The sequence below is a fragment of the Mya arenaria genome, chromosome 12, assembly GCF_026914265.1.
Source record: "Mya arenaria isolate MELC-2E11 chromosome 12, ASM2691426v1".
NCBI lineage: Eukaryota > Metazoa > Mollusca > Bivalvia > Myida > Myidae > Mya > Mya arenaria.
Genome location: NC_069133.1, coordinates 25766545 through 25787577, shown reverse-complemented (window position 1 = coordinate 25787577; position 21033 = coordinate 25766545). Strand labels below are relative to the sequence as shown.

The following is a 21033-nucleotide window of genomic DNA, read 5'->3' as shown; positions in this document are numbered from 1 at the left end:
CTCTAGGCTACACTATTTTTCTAGATTTAACCTGGTAATATCATTTAAAGACCAATATCGACTAATTATACAGATATTTATTGTCGGTATTAATGCAAAGAAAGGGGACACATTTACAGCGCGGAAGTATAAACCATAGAACCCACGCGCGCGGAATCCGAAGGACGTCGATTTTCAACACTATGTTATTTTTTTGCCATTGAATAAAAAGGTAACTTTTTTCGATTTCTTAAAACTCTTAACGTAGACAAAACAATGCTTGTGATGACTCGTTCACAATTGATTGCATTTAGACATAAATTAACATCGAAGTTCTTCATCCATTCATATTTTGAGGAAATCGTAGATCTTCAAACTTTGCAATGGTTGGAAAACAATGGGCGTCGACAGGCGTTTTATGAAGCAATTATAATAGTAAGCCCGGTCTTGGTAAGCCGTAATTGTGTTGTGTGTGCGTAAGAACTAACCGTCAGGTTTGCTAAATTGATAAGAGCGTAGTTTAAGTGTTCCGGAGGTAGTGGGTTCTACCTTTGACCGGGCATATTTCCCCCCAGATTTACTCTAATGGTGCAGAAGTGATTTGGTCTGCCTGTTAGGTAAATTGAGGAGGAATGTGGTGTGTAAGAAGCAGCCACCTTTTTAGCTTAGATGGTTGTGTGGGAGTGCCATGCCTGTATTCCGGTAGTTGTTTGTCCGAGCCTAGCCATGATAATTCATGTATAGCAGTGGTCGAAATTAACACAAGCCCGCAAACCATGCACTGGTAAAACGTCTTCCGGGCTTGTTAAAAAAATTTGATGACAAGCTTGAGTATATGAATTCAGGCTTGTTCATCCAAAAGTCTAATTTCAATGTTTTTTTGTAACATTTGGACATTCATTTTGTTCCGCATAGAGTCACAAAAATTGTCAAATACTCTGAGGTGGCTGTTCATATGGACTTGTTCGAAGCCTACATCGGCGGCATTTATTTTAATGCTTGTCATATTGAAGACTGGTGAGCACATTTGGGGCGCTGTGGGTTAGATCCTCATTTAGGACTGATCTCCTGAGGGATTTTTGACCGGTGTGAGAAGTAAACACAAGAGCTTAAAAGATAAATGGGGCAGACAGTGAAGTGCGGGCAAGAACCGCCTGCCCGATATTCAGTAAAAGCACCAGTCTAGTAAACAGTCACATCTGCTCCCAAGCTTACATTATTTCTAATGATACAATTATTCTTAATCATGATGTGGCAGTTGTTAAAAAAGATGTGATAAGTTTTAAAAAGTCATATGAATATTTCAGGTATGCTGTTTGCCAACGTCGTAGTCATAAAACGGAACGGTTCAGACGGAGCTTCATTTCCTCTTACTTCAGCCGCATGCTTGTTTGGAAGGTAAATTGCTTCTCCAATCTAGAAACCAATCATTGGTTACACCATCAATTTTCAAAGCAATACAGTGGTGTTTAATTTTTATAAGATGTGTATAATAATTATGTGCAACTATCTGGGAAAAGCTGTGTGGAAATTAATTTGGTATGTGTATAATTTTTTGACTATATGGTTTGTAATACAACCTAGACCTGATTACAAAATAGTATGAAATGAAGACAATATTAGAAAAGTTCTAAAGAAAATTAGATAAACTTATGATGAATATATATCGTGTGTTTCAGAGCTAATGAATGTGACATCAGAATCCAGTTGCCACAAGTAGGACCGGAACATTGTCGACTTGTAGTAAATGAAGATAAAGAGGTATGTTTATTTTTTGCACACCTAAATAATGTTTATTAAAGCATATCTGTTGACATCACAAGGTTGCAATTAACAAGTTATGATTTAATACTCTTGATTGCGGTCTGTTCATTTTATTGTCTATATTTGCATAAAAATTGAACACATACCATATTATACTATGTACAAGACTTTAGCATAGATAGGACGCAACATTCTTGGGTAAAAAAGTATCTCCTATACATAGTATAATACGGTATCTACAAGGACTTCAATTTGAAGTGTACTCTTGCATATGCTGTATTCCATTCACTGACCCTTTCAGAGTTTTCTGTTCAGATATTTTTGCTAAAAACTTGTCAATAGATGAATCCTGTAATCAATAGTTTTATAAATTAATAACTGGAAAATTAACAGAGCAATTAAATTTCGGCCTCGAAACTTAAACTGCAGTAATGAACATGGAATTTGTGCCCTTATCAGTGAAAAATGCATGTGTACACTAATTTCCTAAGATATGGACAAAAACAATCTTCCTGTATTTTTTTCAAATATCAAAGAAAGTTGAAAGCATATCAAACTTGACATTTTTTCAGATATTTCTCATGAACTTTGATGAAGAACATCCCGCAGAGGTAAACGGGACTCCTGTAGCAAACTCAATTCAGCTTAAGAATAAGGACGTCTTCACCATCATAGATCGATCATTCAGATTGGAATTTCCTCAGCTTACTCCCCAGAAAAAGATGACGCCCAAAAAGTCTTCACCAGAGAGAAAGAATTCTACACCACAGGTAAATTGTGACTTAATATTTGGTTGACCAAGCCAGTTGCTGTGGGCTTCAAAGGAAGATTAGCTAAATTAAAAATTATTTACACTTGACAGGTCACTCCGACTTCATTTTCATAAACAAGTCTGAAAACATGCTTATGTTTTTCTAAGTTTATAGCCAATTTCCCCAAATAAATTAATGTGTAAAAAATTATCGTGTCTTTTTTAAGCAAGGCCAGATCTGTTGATTTGTGCTTATTGTGATTTCTAACAAACAAGTCAGAAAAGTACAGAAGTCTTGATAAGCTCAAGCTAACAGGGCCCTGCATTCACTGGTTAAAGGCCTTTTGGGTTTGCTCTAAGTTAAAATTATAGCCTGTCAACAGATCTCATCGTAAGGCCTAAATTAAAATTAAGTTTGTTTGCCCTTTACCGACCGACCCGAAAAAAAGCCGCCGACCCAAAATATTTTATTGCAAAATTCGTGAGAATATTTTTTTTTCAATTTTGCAGTCACGATTTGTTTTCGCTGTTTTTTCGCCGTTAGTTTATTTTATTTTATTTCCGCTCAATCATTGGGTTCTTTAAATCAATCAAGACAAAAGAAGCGCTTGTTGTACGTTTTGTGAACGATTTGCAAGCGTCTAGAAAACAGTTCATCATCATGGCGTCCATATTAACATTTTGTTACAGTGTTTTTATTAATATTGATGGTAAATTAAATCAAATTGCAAAAAATAAAATAAGTTCTTTCGAGACATATGTTGTCATTGCGGGGAAGGAGGCACTGAGAGAGATGCTGCATTGTTACAAAAATACAAGACTGTTCTGCCAGTTTGTAGAGCTTGCAAACTGATAAAAGACATTCCAAAAAGAAATCCTATCAAGTAGACAGTGGATTGTGACTTGACTCCTAACATATAATGTACTAATAAGACAGTTCTTTGTTTAAGAGTTCAATGTGAACATTCTTAAGACAGTTCTTTGTTTAAGAGTTCAATGTGAACATTCTTAAACCCAATTTCGATATAAATAGCATTATGATTATGCAACTGTTTGTTTTCTAGTCAGACATTTTTAGTCTTCTAGTCGGACATTTTTGTGTGTTCTACACATGTAACTAAAGAAATTGTATCTGTTAAAGGATTGTCCCAAGAATGTCACAAGTATTTTAATAATTGTGCACAATTCTTGGCCATACAGTTCTTGTTTTTTTAAGAGTTGTGAACATTCCAAAACCAAGTTCGATGTAAATAGCATGATAATTATGCCACTGTATGTTTTCTAGTCAGACATTTCTAGTCTTCTAGTCAGACATTTTTGTGTGTTCTACACATGTAACTAAAGAAATTGTATCTGTTAAAGGATTGTCCCAAGAATGTCACAAGTATTTTTATAACTGTGCACAATTCTTGTCCATACATGTGTATCAGGCCTAAAAAAAAAATATGTCTGTTTCCTGTAACCCGACCGACCGTAATTTTTTACCGCCGACCGCAATTTTTTTATGCCCCAAAATTCGAAAAGTCAGATTTTTAGCGATCTCTGGCCTATGATGACAACGATAATTTAAATATTTTGGTAGTGTCCGAATCGTTGCATAGTTACAAACGTTTCCGGTTTGGCAAGTTGAAACAATGGCAAAAACCTTAATGGCTGTGACATTAAACTGCAGGGCTTTCAATTGACCCGAGCTCCCGGGTTTTGACGCACAGGAATCGTAAATGACCCGAAATCAACGCATCATCCATTTGTAATATGCATCAGTTTTGACACGGGATATTTCGGTGTGAGAGTCGGTATCATCTGAAAGGAGCCTCAATGCATGATCTGAATGTTTGTTTAACCCGAAGTGACAAGTGATTATCGATCTGGAATCTGATCGGTAACCTTGTCCATTAGCAGCACTCAAACTCAATGACGTAATATTAACTCCGCCCATTATGCAAATTAACGGATACCTTCCGCTTTTTCGCTAAGTGCAATGGTTTTGAAAAACAACAATGCTAGGATATATTTTGTTCATTTATTTTAAGTTTTTTTTATTATATCTCCAGTTAATTAAAAAATATTCTTATAAGTTTTTAATGAGTTAACAGAAAAATAAACATTGTTCATACCACATGGTCTAAAAAGCACGGAAAACAGGTGCACGCTAACTTCCTGTCAATTTTAATGAAAGTGAAAGGAGAACTACGTAGATCGTTGTCAGTGTTATAGTTTAGTTCTATCACGGACCTGGTTTATAGGTCCGTGGTTCTATAATAAAAATGTTATGGTTTTGCCATTTATGAAAAATACGATGTTGCAATACTGGCAATAGGAACGTTAAATGTTTTTGTTTACTTCCGGAAAAAAAAGATAAACCTGAAAGTGAAAGTTAAAGTAAGAAAGATGTCGTTGCAACTAAACAATCGCTGGTGCATATTGGAATTTGACAAGGATGCACTGGATTACATAACGAAGATGCATTAACTAAATAATATGTTCGTCAGAGTCAGAACATATTTTACCAAGTTTTGACTCTGGGAATGTTTTAACCCCCGTAGTCCAGTCAAGTCCAAAAAAGGAAAAAACAACAAGGTATTCTATTGAAAGTTACATTGATTATCGTGCTTGAGATTTTTACAGAATGAACAGTGGATCTAATACAGCAGATCTTTTTAAAACACTGAAAATTGTTAAAAAAAATAAGTTGTGGAAACTTTTTAAGGTACTGTATGTGTACTAGTTTTGCTGTTTTACTGTTTAAAAAAGAAAATGGTATTACTTTTTATTAGTCAGTCTAAGCTTTTTTGATACTGATTCTAGTCTATTTAAACATATTCCAGTCCAATCTGTTATTTTACACTGTGCGCTGTCGAGTCAGCAGGTAAGGTTTAAGTGTCCAAGCAGTGAACAGCGTAGACCATGGGTCTACACTGGTCCCAAAGATCTGTACAATTCTGACAGCCTCTAAGAGTTAAATGGTTTAGTCATTGATTCTAGTCATTTATCAATCGAAGTATTGATTTATATAAAATTATGTTTTGTGGAGATTCTTGCCTGTTCTTGTTGTAACATCATTTTATTTTATAATAGTTGTCATGTACATTTAATTGTATTACAACTTGATATTATTACACAGTCTATCTTAAAATAGTCTGTGCAATAATATCATGTTTTATTATTAGAAAATGTATGCATTTTGAAAGTTGGGAGTCGAACCCATGGCTTGCCCTTCAACAGGATGCATTCTACAACTGAAATACATGTACCATGGCTAAAAATAACTGATAAACAATGTTGTTTCTTTGTCAAGCTTCACCTATATATAGATGTGAAAAAATCACTTAGTCTTGATTTATTACAATGATGATGTATTTTATGTTTTGATGGCTGTCAAGCTAGCAGTTTTAGCTTATAAGTGGCAGAAAGATTGAATCTATATATCACACTGAATTCTTATTAAAATAATTCACCTGAAATAAACTTGAATATTGGATCATTCTGACACTTAAAAAAAAAAAAAAAAAAAAATCCCTACCTACCGACCCATCTTTTTTTCAGCATGTTACAGGAAACAGACATATTTTTTTTTTAAGGCCTCAGTTTTCTGCTATAAATAAATGGTAAAGTTGTTAGCTTTGTGAATAAATAACATTTAAAATCCCTGCTTTTTAAAGTAAATATGGTATAGATATTCCAGGTGTGATGCATTGATGGACCATGCTTGATATGAAATTCTTACATATTCCCCCAAATTTATATGATCAGAATGGAAGTTTCTTTCTACCTCACAATAATTACACTGCCATTTATACAAACACTGCTGCAACATGTTTGGTCATACATGTCACTCTTAGAATGTTGTCAAGGTCAGAATTCCAAATCAAGCAATAATACTCTGCCATCTGACAGAGTTTAACATTTAAAAGTAACAACACGAGTTCTATCAAAATTAATTTATTTTGCATATATAGTTAAAACATGCCTCCCTCCCCCTTTTCTACAGACTTGGGACTGTCTTGCACTCTTCTAGTATGATAATGTATGGGGTGTAAAATGACTAGCAGTGAAAAGATTGAAAAACCACATCCAGAAATGCCAATATTACACATTTGTGTCTAGATCTACAATCATGCAAGAAGTTCAAACATACAAACACCAGTTTTTGTGTTCAAGATCAAATTCTAGAAAAAAATAAAATATTTTTCCTACCTACCGACCCACCTCTAAAATTTAGGGTCGGCAAAGGGCAAACAAAGAATTTTTTAATTGTGGCCTAAACTGACTTTCCTGGCACTCTAGACATTCTCTCTTTTTCAGGTAAAGTCTAAAACCCCAAATAACTCTTCTGCCTCAAGCAAAAAGAGAGCTCAGTCGCGCTCCCCTGTCCGGGATGCTTCCCCAGCCGTGGGTCATCAGCCTAGAGGTAGGACACCTAAACAGAAAACTCCTATTGCAGTGAAGTCCTCCGTTCAGACACCTAGAGGAGCTTCAACTCCTGGTTCCATGAAATCAGTATCAAAGTTAGCTGGAACTCCAAGACCTTCATCCACTCCAGCCGTCAAGAAAACTCCAAAAGGTCCATTTACTCCACAAAACACTAATGTACCTAAGACCCCTAAAGACTCCACTCCAAGAGCTAAGAGCCCAAAGGTTGCCACACCAAGAGCTAAGAGCCCTAAGGTAGCAACACCAAGAGCTAAGAGCCCCAAGGTAGCCACACAAAAGGCTAAGAGCCCCAAGGTTGCCACACCAAGAACTGCAAGCCCCAAGGTGGCCACACCAAGAGCAAAGAGCCCCAAGGTTGCTACACCAAGAGCTAAGAGCCCTAAAGTTGCCACCCCGAGAGCGGCAAGCCCCAAAGTAGCCACACCAAGAGCTAGGAGCCCCACGGTTGCTACACCAAGAGCAAAGAGCCCCAAGGTAGCCACACCAAGAGCTAAGAGCCCCAAGGTTGCTACACCAAGAGCTAAGAGCCCCAAGGTTGCTACACCAAGAGCTAAGAGCCCCAAGGTAGCCACACCACGAGCTAAGAGCCCCAAGGTTGCTACACCTAGAGTGGCAAGCCCCAAGGTGGCCACACCAAGAGCAAATAGCCCCAAGGTTGCTACACCAAGAGCTAAGAGCCCCAAGGTTGCCACACCAAGAGCTAAGAGCCCCAAGGTGGCCACACCAAGAGCGGCAAGCCCCAAGGTAGCTACACCAAGAGCAAAGAGCCCAAAGGTTGCTACACCAAGAGCTATGAGCCCCAAGGTGGCAACACCAAGAGCCATGAGCCCCAAGGTGGCAACACCAAGAGCGGCAAGCCCCAAGGTTGCTACACCAAGAGCGGTAAGCCCCAAGGTAGCCACACCAAGAGCTGCAAGCCCCAAAGTTGCCACACCAAGAGCTGCAAGCCCCAAGGTAGCCACACCCAGACCTGCAAGCCCCAAGGTAGCAACACCAAGAGCTGCAAGCCCCAAGGTAGCCACACCAAGAGCTGCAAGCCCCAAAGTTGCCACACCCAGGGCTGCAAGCCCAAAAGGTGCAACACCCAGGACAACAAAAGCTACAACTCCCTTGGCCTGGACATCTTCACCAAGAGTAAATATTTTTTTCTTGTAAATCAAATTTATTGAAAAAAATGGTTCAGGTGACAATCCTATTGAGTATAAAATGTTGGTTTATTTGATCATAATTTTGAATTTTGTATTTTAGGTGGTGTTCAATACGAACAACAGTGCAACCAAAAAATCTCCAAAAGCTAATAAAGGTAAACACTTCCTTTCTTTTTTAGCTTGTTTGTTTGAAATAAATATATAAAAATCACACTTTTCTGAAAGCCTTGGTGGTGTTTTCATGCATTTTTCCTTTATGCAATTCAAATGAATCTTTGTACAGAGCCACATATAAAAAAACAATTTCAACTGAAAAAAAACAACAAAACAGGTGAGCGTTGGTGTTTGCACCTTTCCATTCTTATTTTTTTAATTACATGTATTACATTTTCATGTAAGACAATGTAATATTGATTGGCCTCAACTTTCTCCGCTGTTTCAGGAACACCCAAGTCTGCAAAAAAGGGGGCAACACCGAAAAGCAGTGGAAAGAAGAGGAAGGCTTCAGAGATGGAGCCTAGCAGTGTGGCCCCATCCTCCAAGAGAAAGAGGGTCTCATTCGGCCCAAAACTTAGCCCAGAGCTGTTTGTAAAGAAGTTGCCGCCGTCGACTCCTGTTCGCCGTGGTGCTTTGCCGCCAAGAATGGCAGAGTCTCCCAAACCTTCCCAGTCCCCTCTCCTGAAGAGGAGATCCATGGCTGTACCGCAGAGATCTCCCATTAGGGAGGAAACACCAGGAAAGACAACTACTCCCAAGAGCTCAAAGAAATCTCCCAAGTCACCCAAGAAGTCACCAAGGTCTCCTAAACAAACTCCGAAAAAAGCTTTGAATGTGGTTGAAAAAGTTGCCACTCCTGTACAAAAGGCACAGTCGCCAAGGTCCAAATCGTCGACAACAAAGAAGTCTGCAGGAAGAAGTAGATCCATTTCTCCAGCCAGGAAGTCTACATCCCCTGTCGCAAGAGGGAGGAAATCCATGCCTGCTGGCAAGGCGGCTGGCAACAAGTCTCCAGTTAAGGTAAAAGTGGCCACACCAACTAAACCTGCCTCACCTGTTGCTGTTGCACAGACACCAACATCTGCTATTCCTGCACCCAAAAGCCCCAAGTCACCAAGGAGTAGATCTGCATCCCCTGCCAAGAAAGGAACAACATCCCCCGCAAGGAGCCCAGCTTCTGCTAAGAAGTCTCCAAAAAGCAAGCTTGCTACACCTACTTCTACAAAGACAACACCAAGAAGTAGATCAGCTACTCCAACTAAATCCCCTGCTTCTGCTAAGAATTCTCCGAGAAGTAGGTCAGCTTCTCCAGCTAAAACCCCTGCCTCTGCGAAAAAGTCTCCTAAAAGTGTGTCTGCAACTCAAACTAAATCTCCTGCTTCTGCTAAAAAGTCTCCGAGAAGTAGGTCAGCTTCTCCAGCTAAATCGCCTGCATCTGCGAAAAAGTCTCCCAGAAGAAGTTCAGCTTCTCCAACTAAATCTCCTGTTTCTGCGAAAAAATCTTCCAGAGGTAGATCATCCAGTCCAGCAAAGAAGGCAGCTAGAACCCCTTCTCCAAGAAAATCAACCTCACCATTTAAACGCTCTCCTAGTTCAACACCAAAATCATCTAGGCCTTCAACTCCCAAAACTGCTCCAGCAAAGTCTTCAGCTTCTAAGAAGACAACCCCGAGAGCTAGGTCATTGTCGCCTAAAGCTACCCCAGGATCCTCTGGTAGAAAATCATCACCTGCTAAGTCAGCCAGGAAGTCCCTGCCATCAAAGGAGGCCAGAAAATCATCTCCAAAGGCTTCCAAAAAGTCTATGGGAGATGGCAAGCTCACAGGAATCAAGAGACTCATGAAAACTCCGAAAAATAAGAATAACAGCAATGCTGCTGATTTGAGCTTCACAGGTGTAGCTGATCTGCTTGCCTCCCCGATCGTGTCAACAGCTGCTTCAGCTAGATCAAAAGCAAAGTCTTCATCACCAGCTACATTGCCAGTAGCCAGCCCTAAATCACCTGCTATCTTTCCTGAAACTCCCAAGTCTGTTAAGAAGGCTAGTCCAAAAGCAAAACGGCTGTCAGCTTATCAGGTTCTTGTGAAGTCGGCCAAGAAGACTCCCAAGACGCCTCGTGGAGGCAAGATAATGAAGAGGAAACGTTCCTCTGTCGGACCGGTTGCAGCAAAAAGAATGAAGCTGGGTTCCCCTGATGTTCCCTTGCCATCAGCAGCCGTCAAAAATGCTGTTGCATTGAGGTTGGTATAAGGGCTCTCACATAAAACAAATTTTGACTACATTGCCTTTAATGTACCATTTGAATATAGATTCAACTTTCAGTCTTAAAACTCGAGTAACTCATTTTGTTGTTAAAAATATTTATGCCACCAATTCTTATGATTTGTTTAGAGCTGTGCATGGGAAAAAGACTTGGGCAGATGTTGTCAAGAAACCTGGGGCATTGAAGAAGACACCAAGGAAGCCCAAGGCAACATCATCTGCCAACACAGTGAAACCCCCCACACCCCGGCCACCTACTGCTAAAAAGGTACAAATTCTGGACAATTGAAATGTTGTAAAAAGCATTGGAATTATTTGGTGGTGCACATGTTATTTATTATCATCAGCTTTTCAAGATTTACTGGTATTTTCATTTCATGGTAGTAGAATCATTTCAGTGCATGTTTTTTATGTCTTTGCTTAATGAGCGTTTGATAATACAAAATTTTATGTATTATATAAATTTGTGTGAAAAGGGAAATTGGTTGAATGTTATTAACCTGTTTTTTCTCCAGGCTTTCCCGAAGACACCAAGAACTAAGGCAGCTGCCCTTGCCCCCTCAACAGGCCACGCTGATTCTCCAGCTACCATTATCATCGGCAAGAAAAACAAGGTTCTCTCGAAAACACCAAAGGCTCTTTTGCCTAAAAAGGGCAGGAAAAGTGTGATCACGGTAAATTATTAGCTTGATATTGTTTGTTTTTCAAAGAATGAAAGTCAATTTGTCATAGTTGTGCATAAACCTGAGCCATAACTTGAAAAACATTTATGATATTCAAATAAAGTTGGTATACTTGTTGCAAGAGAAATGTCGCATATGGGCTGAACGTCAATAAATATGGCTTAAAATATTAAAACAGACAAGCGTTAGTGTTCGCTCTTTGATGCTCTTGTTCAGAAACATTTGCATATGGGTTTGACATCTAAATATGTTGAAGGTACTAACATGTTATTGGTTGTTTATTGACTGTTCATTTTAGTGACTTTATTGACATAATGAAGGAATTATGTTTTACTCTATATTTGTATTAATAATGAGACTGAAGTATGGTCTGTTACTTATCATTACAGAAGGATCGTAAGAAGTCTATGGGAAGGACAAGTCTAGGCGGTGTCGGTGACCTGTTTAACTCTCCCCCGGAGAAGTCTCCCGCCTCCCTCCTGAACATGTCTGCCTCCAGCAACACCACCACAGACTCCGTGTTGTATGCTGATATTCCAGACACACCCAACGGCCCTGGCGAGATGTTTGTTTCCCCACTCTCTTCAGGCAAGAAGTCTGCAAGGCGCAGTACCAACCTGGTGGGTGTCCGTGACCTATTCCAGGCAGTAGGCAAGGGTCGTTCCCCTGCCACGCCCACTGGGGTCAAGAGACTGATGCAGACCCACAAACAATCGAGCCCTGCCAGTCCCTCAGGAGTTGCAAGACTGTATGCCACTCCAAAGGTACACATACATTTTTTTACTAGCTTTTGTCATTGTAATCATAACCAGATTTAAGCTTGGATCTGAAAAGCATCTTTGGAAAAGCTATTTTTATGCCCCCTTTTGAAAAAAGTGGGGTATATTGTTTTGCACATGTCGGTCGGTCTGTCTGTCTGTCGGTCGGTCGGAATACCAAATGGTTTCCGATCAATAACTTGAGAACGCTTTGACCGAGGGACCTCATACTTGGTATGTGTATTAGTCATCACCAGCAGATGAACCCTATTGATTTTGAGGTCAGTGGGTCAAAGGTCAAGGTCAGTGTGACCTTTACATGAAAAACGGTTTCCGATCAATAACTTGAGAACGCTTTGACCGAGGGACCTCATACTTGGTATGTGTATTGGTCATCACCAGCAGATGAACCCTATTGATTTTGAGGTCAGTGGGTCAAAGGTCAAGGTCAGTGTGACCTTTACATGAAAAACGGTTTCCGATCAATAACTTGAGAACGCTTTGACCGAGGGACCTCATACTTGGTATGTGTATTGGTCATCACCAGCAGATGAACCCTATTGATTTTGAGGTCAGTGGGTCAAAGGTCAAGGTCAGTGTGACCTTTACATGAAAAACGGTTTCCGATCAATAACTTGAGAACGCTTTGACCCAGGAACCTCATACTTGGTAGGTGTATTGGTCATGACCAGCAGATGAACCCTATTGATTTTGAGGTCAGTGGGTCAAAGGTCAAGGTCAGTGTGACCTTAACATGAAAAACGGTTTCCGATCAATAACTTGAGAACGCTTTGACCCAGGGACCTCATACTAGGTAGGCTTATTGGTCATGACCAGCAGATCCTACTAACAATTTGGCTCCCAAGGGGGCATAAATGTTTCACTAACATCTCTTGTTGCTTATTACTGTGATGGATTTCATTTAAATATGATTATTAAAGTTTTGATCCCTGTTTAAACAAATAATATTATATTTATTTCGCCATATACAAAGAATGAGGTGATCTTTTTCTTCATATGAATTTTTCTTTTTTGTCTAGGCATCCACTCCAGCCAAGTCTGTGAAAAAGACATCGGCTCAGAAATTAAAGACAACAAAGAAGGCAGCCAGTCCGAAAGTTTTGTCACCTATGTCCGAAAGGTAAACTTACAGTACTAATAACATTACAGTATCTTTGTAATTGCTATTACAGGTAATTTTTTGTTTGTTCAAGGTTTAAATATAAATGGATTGTAATGTGCACTGGGTGCTTATTTTGATTAAAGAATTTTTTTTTTAACTGTTAGGATTCTTTTTGCTCGGTATAAATAATAACATACTTATTTCCAAATGCTGTTTTCCTGGAAATAGTGAAAACTTTTCCCAAAATGTCTTCTTACCCCAATTTGTCAGACAGGTTCCCTGGATGAATAAAAAAGCAATTGTATTTCTTTAAAAGCTACATGTATGTAGGCTTGCTCTAATACAATAAGGTAAATACATGTATATTTGTTCAGATATTTTTGCATGATGTATTTGACCAAAGTCAGAAATTTTTCCCAATTGGGAAGCCTTAGGTGGTGGAAAAGAAAACTCTGATTGGCAGTATGTATATAAGCATCACATATTGCTCTAAGGGGTTGATGTTTCATAAAATTGCTTCATTAATAAAAATTGATAAGAAATTCTCCCCGACAAGAGTAACATGATTGTTATTAGGGTGTTGTTTTGTTCTACAGAAGGAAGCGTGTTGCATCACCAGCAAAGTCTCCTGCAGCTAAGAAGCAGAAGGTGGAGGCAGTCCCGGAGCAAGCAGCAGTTGTCTCCCCTGCCCCAGTTACACCAAAACCAGCCAGGTATAGTGAATCAGTAGATCACGTTATCAATCTTTTATTATCACAGATTTTACAACACTGAATTGAGAAGATTGATTGCAGGTATTCATGATAAGAGTTTTTAACTTTTTAGAACGAGAAGTTTGCAGGTATTCATATCAGTGTTCTTATCTTTTGTTTTAGAACGAGAAGAGGCGCACTAAAGAAGCTTAAGACACCAGCAAAAACACCCAAAACCAGCAGCAGATCTACTAGTAGAAAACCAGCTACATCACCTGCTAAGGCTGTTTCTCCGAAGAAGAGCCGATCTACAAGAGCAGCTCCCAAGGCAGCTACTCCAGCTAAGGCACCTACACCTAAAAAGAGCCGCTCTACAAAGGCAGCCCCTAAAGCAGCTACTCCAATTAAAGCTGCCACCCCGAAGAAGAGTCGTTCCACACAAGCTGCTCCAAAGGTGGCTACCCCAGCCACTGTGCAGGAAAACACTGTTTCAGAAGGTAAGAAATGCATCTTATGGTTCACTATCCTACCCAGTGATCGCTCTTGATTAACAGATAAAATTTGATAATGAGTGTTGTAGGTGTTATCAATTGATGTGAAGTAAGGTTTTTTTTCTATATCTTGAAATTTAAGGCTGCTTTTTTGCCTGTTCCAGTTGCTTCACCAGCCGTGAAAAGCACCAGGAGAGGAAAAATTGCCAAACCTGCAAAAATCACTACTCCGAAAAAGGGCCGCTCAACTAGGGCTGCCCCTAAAGCAGCTACACCAGTTAAAGCTGCTACTCCGAAAAAGGGCCGTTCTATAAGGGCTGCCCCTAAAGCAGCTACGCCAGTTAAAGCTGCAACTCCGAAAAAGGGCCGAGCTACAAGGGCTGCACCTAAGGCAGCTACGCCAGTTAAAGCTGCTACTCCGAAAAAAGGCCGTTCTACAAGGGCTGCCCCTAAAGCAGCTTCTCCAGCTAAGGCTGCAACTCCGAAAAAGGGCCGCTCTACACGAGCTGCTCCAAAGGTGGCTTCCCCAGCCCCTTTAAAGGAAAAAACTGTTGCGGAAGGTAAACCTGCTTTCTTTTCTGTTTGATTCATACGAAGGGTGAAAACTGTTTTTAACTCGTGATTCTTGAAAACTTAAAACTGTGCTTAGGCCTAAAAAAAAAATTGTTTGGTTAGGGTTACATCCTTCTCAAAAATAGGTAGAGTAGGTAGGCTTTCTTTTTTTATTTTTTTTTATTAGGCTTTATATAAGAATATCATTTTCATCATTGGAGAATGGTGTTAAAGCTATCTTCTGTATAAGCATTTAAGGTTTAAACTACATATTGAAAAGCAATTAAAAAAAAAACGATTTTTTTTTTTTTTAGTTTTTCATTTTTTTTTCAAACTGACTATAAAAATGGTGGGGTCGGCGCCTATTCCGTAGGTAGGGTCGGGTTACCCGAACCAAATGTATTTTTTTTTAGGCCTTAGCATTAAATTACAAATACTGTAGAATGTAGACTATAAGCCCTTATACAGTGGTCGAAATAAGCACAAGCCCTGCACTGGTAAAATGCTTTCTGGGCTTGCTCAGATTCTTGATTTTATATAGCAGGGCTTGTTCATGAATTGACATTAAACAAGACCATAAGTATTTGGGCTTGTTCATCCAAAAGTCTAAATTCGATGATTGCTTATATGTTCAATTTTGAGAAAAACCTGTAAGAATTTCAACCGTGTCAGAATTGGAAGTTATACTGTATTGTTCTAATTCTGTGAAATTTTAATTTTCTTACTTAACAAATGTTGTTTTCTATCAGCTCCAGCAACTATGGAGGTGAAAAGTACTAAGAGAAAAAGGGCAGCCAGCCCAGTCAAGGCTGCTACTCCCAAAAAGAGCCGCTCTACAAGGACTGCCCCAAAATCGGCCACACCGAAGAAGGTCGGAACTCCCACAAAAGCAGCTACACCAGCAAAGGCCCTTATGCCTAAAAAGGGCCGTTCTACAAGGGCTGCCCCAAAAGCAGCTACCCCAGCAAAGGCCTCTACACCTAAAAAGGGCCGCTCTACAAGGGCTGCCCCAAAAGCAGCTACACCAGCAAAGGCCCTTACACCTAAAAAGGTCCGCTCAACAAGTGCTGCCCCAAAAGCAGCTACACCAGCAAAGGCCCCTACACCTAAAAAAGGTCGTTCTACACTAAAAAAGGCACTTACACCTAAAAAGGGCCGTGCTACAAGGGCTGGCCCAAAAGCAGCTACACCAGCAAAGGCCGCTACACCTAAAAAGGTTCGCTCGACAAGTGCTGCTCCAAAAGCAGCTACTCCAGTTGCTACCCTGAAGAAGGGCCGCTCAAAACGTGCTGCACCAGTCAGTGCTGAAACTGTTCCAGAAGTAGCAGCAGGTAGGTTTAACTCGATTGAATAATAGCTTGGATCTGAAATTTATTAAGGCCAAAAAAAAAAAATGTCTGGTTCAGGAAACGTTGTCCCAAAAAATTAGGAGGGTAGGCATTTTTTCCATTTTTTTATTTTTTTATTTTTTTTTTTTTTTTTGGGACGTATGTTGTCTATGTGTAGACGATGCACAGAGCAGTCAGATCACTTTGTAACTCCCAGCATGTGGTATTGTGATGTGTGCTTGTTTCAATGCAGTCATTTAACCACATAATAACAGAGCATTTCAACCCTGTATTATCTGTAAGGACCACAATGGAAATAAGGTTTTATTTTAACTCTTTTTTGTGTTATCCTTGACATAAATGTTATATATGTTTATACATGTTTAAATTTGTATTTGTCATGTTATATGCAATTTTTATGTCAAATAAATCTATCTAATCTATCTAACCATGTATCATCTTTGTTTATTCACATTATTTTCCTTTTCTATGCTTGCTGTTTATGTACCCTATGCCTTTTAGTCACCCTCTGTACAATGCTAACCTGCACAAAGAGTTCACAAAAGAGATTCATGTACAACCTAGTATTTTATAAAAATTCCATTTTTTAAAGATTTCTGTCGACAATTTTGTTTAAAATATCTTGTAAAGATAAGTCACTTTAATACATCTCTTTTGTGAATTCTGTCATTGTAACCGCCCGGGCCTAAACTACTTGCGGCTTCATATTTGGTGGCAAACAGTTTGGGGTTGGTTGGCCCATGGAGCTCCTCGAATACTTCCGAAGCTGTGCAACCATGCTGGACCGCTTTCATGACCTGCCGCTTTGCTCCATGTTCACTGGTGAACACGCCATGGGCGCCGCCATTGTTGTGCGCTCTATTAACCCAAAGATCGATATAAACGCGCTCTATTAACCCAAAGAGCAATAACTACAGAAAAGAAATATTTCAATACGCAGTTTAGCGGTTTTCGGCCGCGATTTCGAAAAAAAGTTTATGGTCGGCGGGTAAAAAATAGGGTCGGTCGGGTTTTCTGAACCAGACATTTTTTATTTTTTTTGCCTAACTTAATACTATTGTGTGCTTTAAGATTGACTGACTCAAATTCTGGATTTTATACATTACTTTTCATGTCTCGTAAATTCTTTCGCTTCACCAATTATGTTGTTAAATATATACTAAAATATTGGTCACCCAAAATATACAATATGTATAAATAATAGAATTAAGGTACAACCCCGGAATGTTATTATTTTTTTTTTTTTCGTTATAAGCAATGCTGAATTTTGATCACTTACATATATACCCAAAGTGTAATTTCAACTCCTAGAAGTGTTCACCTAGCCTTCATGTTTCATTGCAGTGGTGTCCCCAGCTGTGAAGGGTCGCTCCAACAGGAGGACGGTCAAGGCCAGTCCCAAGAAGGCCGCCACTCCTATCAAGGCCAAACCAGCTTCCCGCAAGAGGAAAACTGCAGATGAACCAACAGCAGATCCTACCCCAGCCAAGAAGGCAGCAAAGAAAACACCCATCAAGGCCACAAAACGTGTAACAAGGGCACGCCGATAGTTCAGTACAAACTGAACATGTGTATAGTACAATAACATTATAGAAAATTATTTATTATTAAATGAAATGAACATAGGAGATGACTGTATTTATTCTTTTACATCTGTACATACACTAAGTTTAATCGGTTTTTAGTATTTTTCAAACAAAATTATCCTATTAAACCTTATGTATGTAACAAGTAATAAGTTTTTATGAACAATGGCTTTTTTACGAAATAATTGGATCTTATGTATGAATTTTCATTTTATCGTCACTTTTAATTTGATATTTTATTTTTATGCATCAAGTTTGTTTATATCCTTCATATTTTACCCAAGCATAAATTACTAGTATTTATGATCTCGGACATTTTTATCATCATAATGACTACAGGACATTTCATTTTGCATTGTAAATAATTTCCTTGTATATTACTTCAATCATCATTCGCCATAATTTTATCATTTTCTCACATTTGTAAACTTCATAGTGTAATTATTTTTTTATGCCCCCTTTTGAAAAAAGTGGGGTATATTGTTTTGCACATGTCGGTCGGTCGGTCGGTCGGTCGGTCTGTCTGTCTGTCGGTCGGTCGGTCGGTCGGTAGGAATACCAAATGGTTTCCGATCAATAACTTGAGAACGCTTTGACCGAGGGACCTCATACTTGGTATGTGTATTGGTCATCACCAGCAGATGAACCCTATTGATTTTGAGGTCAGTGGGTCAAAGGTCAAGGTCAGTGTGACCTTTACATGAAAAACGGTTTCCGATCAATAACTTGAGAACGCTTTGACCCAGGAACCTCATACTTGGTAGGTGTATTGGTCATGACCAGCAGATGAACCCTATTGATTTTGAGGTCAGTGGGTCAAAGGTCAAGGTCAGTGTGACCTTAACATGAAAAACGGTTTCCGATCAATAACTTGAGAACGCTTTGACCCAGGGACCTCATACTAGGTAGGCTTATTGGTCATGACCAGCAGATGAACCCTATTGATTTTGAGGTCAGTGGGTCAAAGGTCAAGGTCAGTGTGACCTTTACATGAAAAACGGTTTCTTATCAATAACTTGAGAACGCTTTGACCCAGGGACCTCATACTTGGTAGGTGTATTGGTCATGACCAGCAGATGAACCCTATTGATTTTGAGGTCAGTGGGTCAAAGGTCAAGGTCAGTGTGACCTTAACATGAAAAACGGTTTCCGATCAATAACTTGAGAACGCTTTGACCCAGGGACCTCATACTAGGTAGGCTTATTGGTCATGACCAGCAGATGAACCCTATTGATTTTGAGGTCAGTGGGTCAAAGGTCAAGGTCAGTGTGACTGTAAGCTGAAAAAAGGTTTTCTGATTGTCCATATTTTTTTAATGCATGCACAGATGATTGGGATTGATGTATAAATGTTTGTATAGAAATGATTTTCTTTTATGTTACTATTTTAGTTGGGCATTTATTTGCCTTCTTAAGTTATCATAAGTAGATGACCTGCCTCATATGCATCCAATGACAAATCAGCTGTCATTTCAGTCCATGCATATTTCATTCAATTGTCCAAATATTTCTGGCAACTTGGCGCTCAGGGGGCATAATGTTTGACAAACATCTCTTGTTCTATGTTGTAATGGTTTGAGATTTTTTCATCACTTCTTTTATCGTCTACTTCCATGCTCATTGCTAATTGATAATGAAAGTGTGTACTTATAAAGTGTATGGATTTTTATCATACTGTACCAACATTTCATTTCTCATGTATACACATTGTAATGTTCATTTTTTTATCATACCATACCAACATTCATTTCTCAAACACATTGTAATGTTGACTTATTGTCATACTGTAGTAATGTTGACTGTTTATCATACCGTACTACATTTCATTTCTCATTAACGCATTCTAATGTTTACTTTTTATCATACCATACCAACATTTCATTTCTCATACACATTGTAATGTTGACTTGTTATCATACCGTAGTAATGTTGACTTGATCATACCGTACCAACATTTCATTTCTCATACACATTGTATTGTTTACTTTTTATCATACCGTAGTAATGTTGACTTTTTATCATACTAGACCAACATTTCATTTCTCATTAACTCATTGTAATGTTGACTTATTGTCATACCGTAGTAATGTTGACTTTTTATCATACTGAACCAACATTTCATTTCTCATAAAGACATGGTTTAGTTTGATAAAAAGTCAAACTATAAACCAACATTTCTTTCTCATTCACATTGTAATGTTGACTTATTATCATACCTAGAAATGTGGACTTTTTATCATATTTATCACACTTCATGTCTTTTTCACACTGTATTTGTGTAAATGCATAGACGAGTACCAGTTTGGGAGTCAGAGACCCCTTTGTTTGTATGTGGACTGCAAAGGAAGATTGTTACACTAGTTGCTATTTTGGATACATCTATAATTAGTATTTTAGTCAATTTCTGAAATCTGCATTAAAACACTTTAAAACTAAATCCTTTGAAAATTATACTTACATTTTCTTCTTTGGTGTTATGTTTTAATCGCTGGAACACTTGATTTTGACATTTGTGGGTAAGCGTTAGTGGGTTGTCCCACGGGCTTCTATGCAAAAACATTGTCTAACACGCTTATGTTATTTCTGTTTTTCTACCAATTTGGGTACATTTATTCTTTGTGTAGGTCTTCAGGGCAAAACAATAAACGTGTATCATCTGTTTGGAGTTTGTTCTTTAAATCATCACTGGATACCGTTGGGACATGTCAATTTTTAGCTCGAATATTCCTAGAATAACGAGAGCTATACTGCTCGCCCTAGCGTCGGCGTCCCACCTAGTTAAAGGCCTAGTTTAAGGAATGTTTGGCATGATAATCCCCTGCTGTGCATCTCCTGCTAATTGCACTGGTGTCAAAGTAGGGGCCAATTTCCTGTGCATTTGATAATTGGCTCAGGGCCATTTAGGGTCCATTTCAATAATCAAACTTATAAAACTGCACAGCAGGATACTCAGATCGGAGATCTGATAAGAGGGATCAAGGCAAGTAGATTAAGATCAATAAATAGAGGTTGTGTATTATACACAGTTTTGTTTGTTGTTGTTGTTTTTTTTTTTTTTGAGGGGGGGGGGGTCACTTATAGAAGGCTTAAAACTAGGCCTTTAAGGTTGTGCATGATTTCCCAACTATCCAACCTACTTAATGAAGTACAATAACGGAGTTACACATTGGTTAACATTTTCCATGCAAGCAAGTTAAAGGCATGTGCTCAGCAGATACATCATATACTGCATTGAATCATTAGACATGTGTTCCCAACTATCCCACCTACTAAGATCCCATCAATTAAGACATCACTGTTTTGTATAGAACGCTAATTATGGCTCTTGGGCAGTTTGGGTTTATTATTCGACTTAGAAATTCTTATTTTAACGTGTATAAGTCAATCTCTCAGCAGCTATTTCATTTATTCACTATTTGAATGGAAACTATATTCGACTAAGGAAATATGGTTAAAAGTTGAGA

The 21033-nt window shown here is 38.8% G+C and overlaps 1 protein-coding gene across 2 annotated transcripts; it reads left to right on the top strand.

Annotated features, from left to right (window-relative positions):
• The first annotated feature begins 122 nt into the window (after positions 1–122).
• LOC128211388 (serine/arginine repetitive matrix protein 2-like) lies at positions 123–20228 on the top strand. Of its 2 annotated transcripts, XR_008257277.1 has the most exons (17): positions 123–211; positions 1287–1377; positions 1659–1740; positions 2316–2513; positions 6800–8062; positions 8177–8231; positions 8519–10313; positions 10465–10603; positions 10851–11009; positions 11408–11782; positions 12817–12917; positions 13496–13612; positions 13775–14088; positions 14247–14642; positions 15384–15965; positions 17328–18521; positions 18688–20228. XR_008257277.1 is itself a non-coding variant. In XM_052916124.1 (16 exons), exons 2-16 carry the CDS (start codon positions 1289–1291, stop codon positions 17531–17533), a joined length of 5871 nt encoding a protein of 1956 aa, XP_052772084.1. In that variant the 5' UTR covers positions 123–211; positions 1287–1288; the 3' UTR covers positions 17534–20228. The 2 variants fall into 2 exon arrangements, 1 of the variants encoding a protein (XP_052772084.1); XM_052916124.1 differs by having other exon boundaries at positions 17328–20228.
• Positions 20229–21033: the final 805 nt, after the last annotated feature.

What these genes read in the sequence shown, in the direction of transcription:
- LOC128211388 (XM_052916124.1), top strand. Translation starts at nt 1,289, where the DNA reads ATGCTGTTTGCCAACGTCGTAGTCATAAAACGGAACGGTTCAGACGGA. An exon ending in ATCTCCAAAAGCTAATAAAG is followed by an intron (nt 8,232 to 8,518) that starts GTAAACACTTCC and finishes CCGCTGTTTCAG; the next exon opens with GAACACCCAAGTCTGCAAAA. An exon ending in GCAGGAAAAGTGTGATCACG is followed by an intron (nt 11,010 to 11,407) that starts GTAAATTATTAG and finishes TTATCATTACAG; the next exon opens with AAGGATCGTAAGAAGTCTAT.